Source organism: Salmo salar, chromosome 10, assembly GCF_965601325.2.
Source record: "Salmo salar chromosome 10, fSalSal1, whole genome shotgun sequence".
NCBI classification, from domain to species: Eukaryota; Metazoa; Chordata; class Actinopteri; order Salmoniformes; family Salmonidae; genus Salmo; species Salmo salar.
This window is the reverse complement of record NC_138300.1, coordinates 13,329,834-13,342,037: the sequence shown is the minus strand read 5'-3', so window position 1 is coordinate 13,342,037 and position 12,204 is coordinate 13,329,834. Positions and strand designations below refer to the sequence as shown.

The window sequence follows — 12,204 nt, the reverse complement described above, 5'->3', positions numbered from 1 at the left end:
ATTAGTGTTTATACTTTATACTTCTTGGAGTTTTGTTGTACTGAATATGACTGTGATGAGGTGTGATTCCTCTACATGCAGCAGGTGTGTTCTATTACACAACCAATTACTCACATACCTTTCACAGACACAGAGGCGGTGGTCTCCACACCATCTGCCTGGCACGTGTAGCTGCCACTGTCATCAGGCTTCAGCTCCAGGATGTGTAGCTGAAACACACAGCCGTCCTGCTTCATCTGGTACTTATTGTTGGGCCTGAGAGGCAGCCGGCCCTTCCTCCACTGGACTGGGACTCCAGGTTTAGACAGCTCACAGGACAGGAAGGCCATTTCCCCTTCCTCAGCCTCCACAGCATGCAGCTCCTCCTCAAAGTATGGAGGCACCTCTGGAAAGATAATACGGAATTCCAAATCTATGTTCCATTTGACCAATGTTAGGGTGAGTAATACAAAGACAGTAATACAATTCAGAATATTTTATTGTAATGTTGTAATTATGTGGATAAATTTGTCTGTGAATTCTGAAAAGCTATTCAAGGATTGTTCCATAAGGTTGTGTTTTTAGGGAGTGGTATTGGTTCTTGTAGAATACCTTTCATTTTATTCCCTATTATAGTATTCTTAACAATTACGTTGTTTATGTTCTTCGCTTTAACCTTTGAAATTAGACACTTAAAACGATTCTGGGGATAAGCATACGGATCTTCAATATGTACCCATTGTTCCTTCTTAGTGCATTTACCTATATGTCGCAAGCAAAAGTATTGGGTAGCGAGTTGATACAATTCCAAGTCTGAAAGGTTAAAACCACCCTCAGACTTATGTACAGTAGATGTAAAACTTTCCTTTTTATTCTATGAATGTCTTCTGTGTGGTAATTGGTATTACTGAAAATAGATACAAAAACTTTGGAAGCAATGCCATTCTAAAGAGGTTTATTCACTTGTAAGATTTATGGGAAGATTATTCCATTTAATTAGATCTTCTTTCATATTATTGAATAATGAAAAAAAAATTATCTTTATATATTTGTTGTTTGTTGTGACTTATTAAGCATCCTAAGTATTAATTTTTTTTGTGGACCACCTAAAGGATTGCTGTAGATTGTGTGTTATTCTTTTTCTTATCACCATTATTATTTCATTTTTTCCACGTTAACTTTATATCCTTAGAATTTAGAGTTTACTGAAAATATTTTTGGCAAAGGGGGCATTGAGTTTTCAATATTGGTCAGGTATATCAGGAGATCATCTGCAAATAAGTTTAGTTTATGTTAATGTTTACCAATGTTACATTTGGGTCTTGTCTAATTATTTCTGCAAGCGGTTCAATTGCCAGTACAAACAGGAAGGGGGAGAGGGGACATCCCTGTCTTGTGCTCCTTGCTTTTGGACATTTATACAATATTTTCATAAAATGTATTATTTCAGCTAGAATGCTGAAAGCTTTCAAAGTTTTTAATAGAAAAGGGTCAATCGAAACACAGCTGATTCAAATAACCTAAGCTTGATGATGAGTTGGTTATTTGAATAGTGCTAGGGCAAAAAAACTAAACATGCACAAAGGAGGGGCATCAGGACCGAGTTTGGGAAACCCTGTCCTAATGTACGCCTTAAAGGAATCGCAAATTATATCGGGGGTCAGCTTTTCCCTGTCCTCTCTGTCTACATTTGTAATGGTAAAGGTTTTAGTCTTTCGTTTACGTATTTAACACATTTCGGGTCTATAAGATGCGCGCTGTTCATTCTCCAAATTCTGTCACTAAGTGCATTTTATATTGGTGTAATTAAGCATGATACCGGAGAATGATCCAGTATCACTATATCATGATTTTTCTTTTTCCAGTAAATTGCTGAATGCATTTTTAGAGAAATAAAATATAGTCAATTCTTGAATACCTTTTCTGACTTGAGAAAAAAAGGAATTGTCTTTTGTAGGTGGGAATAGTCATCTGCAGGTGTCCTGTAAATTATTTGTAGAGATAACATTTTTCAGCCTCTTTGGAGGCACCCTTTTTTATTACTATGTCAGTCAATCTTATCGAATGTATGATTTAGGTCACATGCTATAATGATAGTTCCTGTCTGGATTTGATCTAATATAGTATGAATTACATCTAAAACCAACAGATTTGACACTGGTGGGATATACTATGAAATCAATGTGTATTTTTCACCATGTAAAGTACAATTAATTCAATATTAGAAAATGGCGTTTTTGGTCCATCTGCTGGGATATAAGGGGAAATGGTATATTCTTATTTACCAGGATGCCTACACCTCTGCTGTTACTACAGTAGGTGGCAGCATAGGCCTCTCCAACCCAGCTCCTCTTTAGATGTTCAATTTCTCCTTTTTTTTTAAATGTAACTCTTGCAAGAAAGCCATATCTGCTGAAAATCTCTTTAAATGTTTGCGAACCAGATGCTTTTTTCCCTGTGCATATTCCATGTGATAAATTGTATATTGTTGGTCTTTACTTTAATAGAATCAAAAGTTAACCTTATCTGTTTTGGCTATCATTGAAGAACCAAATAACACATCTTAGCATAAATGACATATGAAGGCGGCGGGCATTCCATAGAAGAGGAGGATCATAGTATAAAAACATAGTTATTTTATACATTACATTCAGTAGCAGTCAAAAGTTTGGACACACCTACTCATTCAAGGGTTTTTCTTTATTTTTACTATTTTCTACGTTGTAGAATAATAGCGAAGACATAAAAACTATGAAATAACACAAATGGAATCATGTAGTTGTCACGACACCTACAGAAGGTGGCGCCCCTCCTCGCCCAGGCGGTGCTCGGGCGGTCGTCGTTGCGGGCCTACTAGCTGCCATCGATTTATGTTTCACGTTCTGTTAGTTAGGCCTAGGTTAGTTGCCCACCTGTTTTGTGTTAGTTGTTAGTGGGGAGGGGTGTTTAGGCTAGTTAGTTAGGTGTGTTGTTTGTGCGGGATTGTTCGTTTGTCAGGGTGTGTTTTTCATGTGGTTCTGTATATTTTGGAGTTACGCTATTCCTTTTGGGCTGCGTCCCTGGTTTCGTTCTTTTAAGGGTGGTGCGTTACTTTTGCACACCTTGCACTCCATACCTTGCATATTTTCCGTGTGGATATTTTTATTAAATTCATTAACGGAATCTTTCTGTCTCCTGCGCCTGACTCTTCGGAATCCTCAAGCCACCCATTGTGACAGTAGTAAGCAAAAAAGTGTTAAACAAATACACTACCGTTCAAAAGTTTGGGGTCACTTAGAAGTGTCCTTGTTTTGAAAGAAAAGCCCATTTTTTATCCATTAAAATAACATAAAATTGATCAGAAATACAGTGTAGACATTGTTAATGTTGTAAATGACTATTGTAGCTGGAAACAGCTGATTTTTTAAAATGGAATATCTACATAGGCGTACAGAGACCCATTATCAGCAACCATCACTCCTGTGTTCCAATGGCACGTTGTGTTAGCTAATCCAAGTTTATCATTTTAAAAGGCTAATTGATCATTAGAAAACCCTTTTGCAATTATGTTAGCACAGCTGAAGATGCCAGAAGAATCAGCTTTGATCACCTGTGCCTGTCACGTCCTGACCAGTAAAGGGGTTATTTGTTGTGGGTCAGGATGTGGCAGGGGGTGTTTGTTTTATGTGGTTCCGGGTTTTTGGGGTATTGTTCTGGTTTTGTATTTCTATGATTTTCTAGGTTGTGTATTTCTTTGTTGGCCTGGTATGGCTCTCAATCAGGAACAGCTGTACATCGTTGTTGCTGATTGGGAGTCATATTTAGGTAGCCCTTTTTTCACCTGTGGTTTGTGGGAAGTTGTTTTTGCATTGCTCTGTGTAGCCTGCAAGACTGTTTGTCGTTCATTCGTTTTCTTGTTTTTGTTACGTGTCTCTAATAAAAGTAAATATGAGCACGCAACCCGCTGCGCCTTGGTCTACTACGTACGACAGCCGTTACAGTGCCCATAGTTGATTTAGGCTTGTCTAAAAACAAATTATATATTTTGGGTCATCTACACTCTGCAAAATGTACAGTAATTTAGATTAAGAATGCATTAAGATAATGATCTGTAATTATAATCGTGATAATAAACGTAGTACTAGAATTATAGGATAATTATACTGTATGTTAATATACATGTACATTCTGCCAATATTGTTGTGTGTTATATTGAGGGTTTTAACTTTGAGTGTTAGGACCAATGTGAATCCCTGAGCATTGTCATTCTAAATTTGGGTTGGATAATTAATTGGGTTTTGATTACGATTTGGAAACTGAATGATTTTTAAAACTGACTGATTGATTTGAGTTTAGTATGTTAATAACCATATGAGTGAAGGAATTAATGTATTATGGATTGATTGTTTTGATTGTTGTTGTGTACTAAAGATGTTGACACTATTCTCAGCATGCCCTGGTGAATGGAGAGGGTGAACTCTGATCCTGAGTGAAAATGATCCTAATCTATTTGATCTATAGGAGTAGCCTTCTAAATAGAGGAATCATGATGCCTGTCCTGGGTTATGTTCATTACACACCAACGCAATAAACCGGGATTCACTACTTTGATTTGTCCAACAAAATATGCACATTTTATTTTCTGGGATGGAAATAGTTATTTCCACCATGCTGCCCTAGGGGAGGATGCTTAGCATCAACATGATGATTTGTTTCGTAGTGATGAAAAATGTACTTCGATTTACACTGCAGATCATTTGTTAACGATATTTTTATGTTTACATCATTCCCAATGAAGGATCATTTTATGTTAAGGTTAAGGCTCAATGAACCAACGTATGTATGGTCATTTACAATGGTAGTATACTAGTGCAAGGAAGTTTTTTTCCTGTGTGTTTGAGTCAAAAGTTGTTTGATACCTTATTTGTTTTCTACATGTGAATGAATGTTTTTAAATCTTGTCATTTTCTTTTAAGTTGAGAAAATTCTCAAAATGGGGGAGCGAAATTGCAATATTATGTTATAATACTGTTATTGCATCAAATGGTTGGTTTATGCAACAGAATAGTGGGTTCTTAGAAGTATATTGTGTCTGTGTGAACTGAGCGGGCCTCTGGGGCTTAATGCTGACAGTGGATTTACGACGCCTTTGGTGATAAAGGCCTAAAGACCGCATTCCATAGCATGACTTGATGTTTGTGTGCCGGGACGTACCAGGGTGGAGATGGCTCAATTATGGATAATGATGAGGGGAAGCTTGTTTTGGGGGCCAGACCCTGGTTCCACACAATGAGAACAGTCCTTACAGCAGATACCGTCTGCTGTGAATTATTCATTTCTTTCATACGAATCCCAACCTTGTGACCCATTCCACACATCTGTTGTTTGGAGACTAAGGGGGTGTATCTTTGCTATACAAGATCTTTGTATACTTTGTCTCAGAGCTCTCGATGAATCATCTAATAAAGATTTAGTTTTAGTATAACTCTGACTTGTGTGATAAGTTTATCTCCTCATCTCTTATAAATCTATGTTCCATTTTACCAATGTTAGGGTGAGTAATACACAGAAATAATTCTGAATATTGTGACCCCCTGAGATAAACATAAGATCCTGGTTATGTTGCCTCTCTCTAGATGATGGGAAATCCTTACCTGTGACAGTCAGATTGGCGCTGCTCTGCATGTCTCCAGTGTCACAGGAGTATATCCCAGAGTCATCTGGGTCCACATTGTGGATGAGAAGCAGGTTGAGCTTGCCCTCCTTACGGTTCTCATACTTGTCTCCGTTCAGTAAGGGCTTGTTGTTGCGTCTCCATGTGACAGGGGTAGTGAGGTCAGAGGTCGTACAGGATAAGGTCGCCGTCTCCCCTTCCATGATGACGGTGTCCCGGGGCTTCTTCTCAATGAGTACTTTAACTGGACACAGAGGAAAGACAACTCTCAAAGGGTGTACAGTACATATATATTTGTGTTCATAGTTTATACTTCTTGGAGTTTTGTTGCACTGAGTATGACCGTGATGAGCTGTTCTACAGCTGCAACATCAAGAGCATCCTGACTGGTTGAATCACTGCCTGGTACGGCAACTGCTCGGCCTCCGACCGCAAGGCACTGCAGCGGATGGTGTGAACGGCCCAGTACATCACTGGGGCCAAGCTTCCTGCCATCCAGGACCTCTATACCAGGCGGTGTCAGACGAAGGCCCTAAAAATTGTCAAAGACTCCAGCCACCCTAGTCATAGACTGTTCTCTCTGCTACCGCACGGCAAGCGGTACCGGAGCGCCAAGTCTAAGTCCAAGAGGCTTCTAAACAGCTTCAACCCCAAAGCCATAAGACTCCTGAACATCTAGTCAAATGGCTACCCAGACTATTTGCAGTGCCCCCCCAACCCTTCTCATCCCCTCTTTACACCACTGCTATTCTCTGTTGTCATCTATGTATAGTCACTAATAACTCTACCTACATGTACATACTATCTCAAATAACCAGTGCCCCCGCACATTGACTCTGTATCGGTACCCCCCTTTATATAGTCTCGCTATTGTTATTTCACTGCTGCTCTTTAATTACTTGTTACTTTTATCTCTTGTTCTTATCTGTATTTTTTTTAAACTGCATTGTTGGTTAGGGGCTCGTATTGAAGCGTTTCACTGTAAGGTGAATACAACACCTGTTGTATTCGGCGCATGTGACTAATAAAATGTGATTTTATTTGATGAGGTGTGAGTCCTCTACATGCAGCAGGCGTGTGCTATTACACAACCAATCACACATACCTTTCACAGACACAGAGGCGGTGGTCTCCACACAACCTGCCTGGCACGAGTAGCTGCCACTGTCCTCGGACTTCAGCTCCAGGATGTGTAGCTGAAACACACAGCCGTTCTGCTTCATCTGGTACTTCCTGTTGGGCCTGAGAGGCAGCCGGCCCTTACTCCACTGGACTGGGACTCCAGGCTTAGACAGCTCACAGGAAAGGAATGCCGTGCCTCCTTCCTCAGCCTCCACAGCCTGCAGCTCTTCTTCAAAGTATGGAGCCAGCTCTGGGTAGATGGAAGACAATAAGGGAATTGCAAATCTATGATCCATTTGACCAATGTTAGGGTGAGTAATAGAAAGAGATTATTCAAATTATTGTATTGTAATACTGTAAGAAGTGGATCAATTTATCAGTGAATTCTGAAAAGCTATCCAAAGGATTTTTTATTAGGTTGAGTTTTTAGGGAGTGATATTGGTTCTGTCACGTCCTGGCCAGTATAAGGTTAATTGGTATTGTGGTTTGGTCAGGACGTGGCAGAGGGTATTCGTTTTTTGTGGTTCGGGGTGGTGTGTTTGTTGAATGGGCATTTGATTTAAGTATTCCGGGGTTTTTGGGCACTGTTTGGTTTTCAGGTATTCTATGTTGAGTCTAGTGTGTCTGTTTCTATGTTTGGTTAATTAGGGTTGGGACTCTCAGTTGAAGGCAGGTGTTGTCTACTTGCCTTTGATTGAGAGTCCCATATATGAGGGTGTGTTTGTGTTTGTCATTTGTGGGAGATTGTTCTGTGTTAGCCTTGTGCCTTGCAGACTGTCAGTAGATCGTTCGTCCTCTTGTTTGTTGTTTTTGTGTTCGTTTTGATTTAATTAAATGTTCAAAATGAACAACCGCAAGCCTGCTGCGTTTTGGTCCACCTTTTCAGACGACGATTTCGCATTATCGTCAGAAGACGAAGAAGTGCGTGACAGAATCTCCCACCACTCCAGGACCAAGCAGCAGAGGAAGGAGCAGAGGGACTTCGAGTTGGACTGGACCAAGCAGCAGAGGAAGGAGCAGAGGGACTTCGAGTTGGACTGGCGGGAGAAATGGACCTGGGAGGAAGTTCTGGACAGGGCCGGATCTTGGCACCAGGCTGGGGATTATCGCCGCCCGCAGTGGGAAATTGAGGCAGCCAAGGCAGAGAGGCGGAGGTACGAGGCCATGGACGCGCTGAGGGAGAAGCACGAGAAGCACCCCCAAGACATTTTTTTGGGGGGGCACACGGGTAGTTTGGCTAGGCATAGGAAGAGCCGGAAGCCAGCTACCCGTGGTTATATGGAGGAGCGTATGGGGTGGAGAGCGCCATGTTTCGCTGAGGAGCGCACTATCTCACCCATACGCACGCACAGTCCGGTGCGCGTTATTCCAGCCCCTCGCAGGTGCCGTGCTAGAGCGGGCATCCAGCCTGGTAGGAGGATGCCTGCGCAGCGCATCTGGTCGCCGGTACGCCTCCGAGGACCAGGCTACCCAACTCCCGCTCTACGCACGGCTACCATCAGGCCCCTGCACAGCCCAGTCTGCCCTGTACAAGCACCCCACACGTACACGGCTACTAGTTCCATCCAGCCAAGACGGGTTGTGCAGGAGGTAAGATAAAGTCCGACTGTGCGCCTCCATAGCCCTGGGTTTCCAGCTCCTGTCTCTCGTGCGGACCCGGAGGTGCGTAAACCCAGTCCGACTCGTCCTGTTCCCGCTCCCCGCACTAGCCTTCAAGTGCGTAAACCCAGCCTCGCCAGTCAACAGTCGTCAGAGCTGCCCGCCAGTCAACAGTCGTCAGAGCTGCCCGCCAGTCAACAGTCGCCCGAGCTGCCAGACTGCCCAGACTGTCCCGAGCTGCCAGACTGCCCAGACTGTCCCGAGCTGCCAGACTGCCCAGACTGTCCCGAGCTGCCAGACTGCCCAGACTGTCCCGAGCTGCCAGACTGCCCAGACTGTCCCGAGCTGCCAGACTGCCCAGACTGTCCCGAGCTGCCAGACTGCCCAGACTGTCCCGAGCTGCCAGACCGCCCTGAACTGCCGGAGTGGCCCGACCGCCCTGAACTGCGGAGTGGCCCGACCGCCCTGAACTGCCGGAGTGGCCCGACCGCCCTGAACTGCCGGAGTGGCCCGACTGCCCTGAACTGCCGGAGTGGCCAGACCGCCCTGAACTGCCGGAGTGGCCAGACCGCCCTGAACTGCCGGAGTGGCCAGACCGCCCTGAACTGCCGGAGTGGCCAGACTGCCCTGAACTGCCGGAGTGGCCAGACAGCCCTGAACTGCCGGAGTGGCCAGACTGCCCTGAACTGCCGGAGTGGCCAGACTGCCCTGAACTGCCGGAGTGGCCAGACTGCCCAGACTGTCCCGAGCTGCCAGACTGCCCAGCCTGTCCCGAACTGCCAGACTGCCCAGACTGTCCCGAGCTGCCAGACTGCCCAGACTGTCGAGAGCTGCCAGACTGCCCAGACTGTCCCGAGCTGCCAGACTGCCCAGACTGTCCCGAGCTGCCAGACTGCCCAGACTGTCCCGAGCTGCCAGACTGTCCCGAGCTGCCAGACTGCCCCGACAGCCTGGAACGGCCAGAGCCGGAGCCACCTCCAGAGATAGGTGGGTTGGGGAGGGGGGGTGTAGCACAGTGCCGTAGCCACCCTTCCTTCCCTCCCTTTAGTAGGGGGGAATTTTTCTTTTTTGGTGTTGCTTGGGGTTATTTTTGTTAAGGTGCTTCCGGAGTTAGCACCTTTAAGGGGGGGGGGGGGGGTACTGTCACATCCTGGCCAGTATAAGGTTAATTGGTATTGTAGTTTGGTCAGGACGTGGCAGAGGGTATTCGTTTTTTGTGGTTCGGGGTGGTGTGTTTGTTGAAGGGGCATTTGATTTAAGTATTCCGGGGTTTTTGGGCACTGTTTGGTTTTCAGGTATTCTATGTTGAGTCTAGTGTGTCTTTTTCTATGTTTGGTTAATTGGGGTTGGGACTCTCAGTTGAAGGCAGGTGTTGTCTACTTGCCTTTGATTGAGAGTCCCATATATGAGGGTGTGTTTGTGTTTGTCATTTGTGGGAGATTGTTCTGTGTTAGCCTTGTGCCTTGCAGACTGTCAGTAGATCGTTCGTTCTCTTGTTAGTTGTTTTTGTGTTCGTTTTGATTTAATTAAATGTTCAAAATGAACAACCGCAAGCCTGCTGCGTTTTGGTCCACCTTTTCAGGCGACGATTTCGCATTATCGTCAGAAGACGAAGAAGTGCGTGACAGGTTCTTGCAAAATACATGACATTTTCTTCAATATTTTTATACTGTTCATAAGAATGAAGTTATTGATGTTCTTAGATTTATCCTTTTAAAATAGACACGTAAAAAGATTTGTGGGATGAGCATGCACATCTTCAAAATGTACCCATTGTTCCTCTTTAGTGCATTTAACTATATGTAGCCAGTAAAAGTCTTGAGTAGTGAGTCGATACAATTCCAAGTCTGGAAGGTTAAAACCAGCCTCAGACTAAGGAAAATGTAAAACCTTCCTTTTTATTCTATGAATTTTATGACGAGAATACTTTCTTAAAAGAACGTCTTCGGTGGGGTAATTGGTATTACCTAAAATAAATGCAAAAACTTTGAGAGTCATGCCATTCTAAAGAAGTTAAATCTACCTGTAAGGTTTATGGTAAGATTATTCCATTTAATTAGATCAGATTTCATAATGTTGAGTAATGGAATAAAGTTATCTTTATATATTTGTTGTCACTTATTGTCACGTCCTGACCATAGAGAGCTCTTATTTTCTATGGTAGAGTAGGTCAGGGTGTGACTGGGGGGGTTTAATTCTAGTTTTATTTTTGGTTCTATTTTCTGTTTTTCTATGTTGGGGTTTTTGGAGGATCCCCAATTATAGGCAGCTGGTCATCGTTGTCTCTAATTGGGGATCATATTTAAGTAGTTGTTTTTCTCACCTTTGTGGGAGATTATTTTGAGTTAGTGCATGTAGCACCTCTTCGTCACGGTTTGCTGTTTTGTTTATGGTTTATTGTATGTCTTGCATAGTTTCACATTCAAATAAATGATGTGGAACGATACCCACGCTGCGCTTTGGTCCGTTCCTACACACAAGCATGACAGAATCTCCCACCACCAGAGGACCAAGCAGCATGGTCAAGAGGAATGGACCTGGGAGGAAATTTTGGATGGGAAACGACCCTGGAGGCAGGAAGGGGAGTATTGCCGTCCGATGGAGGAGATAGAGGCAGCGAGAGCAGAACGGTGACGCTACGAGGAATTAGCACGGCAACAACGGAAGCCCAAGAGGCAGCTCCAAAAAAAAAATGGGGGGGGGCACATGGAGTGGTCGGCGAAGCCGAGGGGTGAACCAGAGCCAGTCAGGGAGTCGAGTAAGGAACTCAACGAAAGATTCCGGAGAGAGGTGTTGGCGTTGAGAGCGCTGCAGAGCGGGCGTGCTTACCGTGGGGAGCGTGTGACCAGTCAGGCACCGTGTTATGCGGTGATGCGCACTGTATCTCCAGTGCGCATTCATAGCCTGGTGCGCACTGTGCCCGCGCCCCGCATTTGCCGGGCTAAAGTGAGCATTCAGCCAACACGGGTTGTGCCGGCTCAGCGCTCCTGGTCTCCAGTATGCCTCCTTGGTCCAGGATATCCTGCGCCAGCTCTACGCACTGTGTCGCCAGTGCACATTCACAGCCCAGTTCGTCCTGTGCCAGCGCCCCGCATTTGCAGGGCTAAAGTGAGCGTTCAGCCAGGACGGGTTGTGGCAGCTCTATGCTCCATACCTCCAGTGCGCCTCCACGGTCCAGTATATCCTGCACCGGTTCTACGCACCAGGTCTCCAGTGCGCCTCCACAGCCCAGTACATCCAATGCCTCCTCCTCGTACTCGCCCTGAAGTGCGTGTCACCAGTCTGGTTCCACCTCTCCGGCTCCATGCACTAGGCCTCCAGTGCGCCTGCCCAGTCTGGTGCGTCCTGTGCCTGCTCTCCGCACTCGCCCTGAAGTGCGTGTTACCAGTTTGGCGCCACGTGTGCCAGCCCCACGCATCAGTCCTTCAGTGTGCCATCCCGTTCCAGAGCTTCCGGCGACAGTTCCCAGTCCAGAGCTTCCGGCGACAGTTCCCAGTCCAGAGCTTCCAGCGACGTTTCACGGTCCGGAACTTCCTAAGACGGTCCACGGTCCGGAACCTCCTGAGACGGCCCGCGGTCCGGGACCTCCTGAGACGGCCCGCGGTCCGGAGCCTCCAGCGACGGTCTGTGGTCCAGAGCCTCCACCGATGCTTGCGGGTTTGCAGGATGAGAGGGTTCTTCGTCCTGCACCAGAGCTGCCTCCTATGCTGGCGGATCCGCAGGATGAGATCGTTCTTCGTCCCGCACCAGAACTGCCTCCGATGCGGGAGGATCCGCGGGATGAGAAGGTTCTTCGTCCTGCACCAGAACCGCCACCAACACTAGACACCCCCCCTTAAACCTCCCTTTT

General features: G+C 45.3%; 1 protein-coding gene across 1 annotated transcript in view; it reads right to left on the bottom strand.

Moving 5' to 3' along the window:
• LOC106613530 (obscurin) overlaps nt 1-12,204 on the bottom strand; it is a 98,207-nt gene that overhangs the window by 36,445 nt on the left and 49,558 nt on the right. The window contains exons 40-42 of the mRNA XM_082956583.1: nt 6,738-7,004; nt 5,613-5,876; nt 119-385 (exon numbers count right to left, since the gene is read on the bottom strand). Coding sequence (XP_082812709.1) covers nt 119-385; nt 5,613-5,876; nt 6,738-7,004 — 798 coding nt within the window. The remainder of the gene's footprint in view (nt 1-118; nt 386-5,612; nt 5,877-6,737; nt 7,005-12,204) is intronic.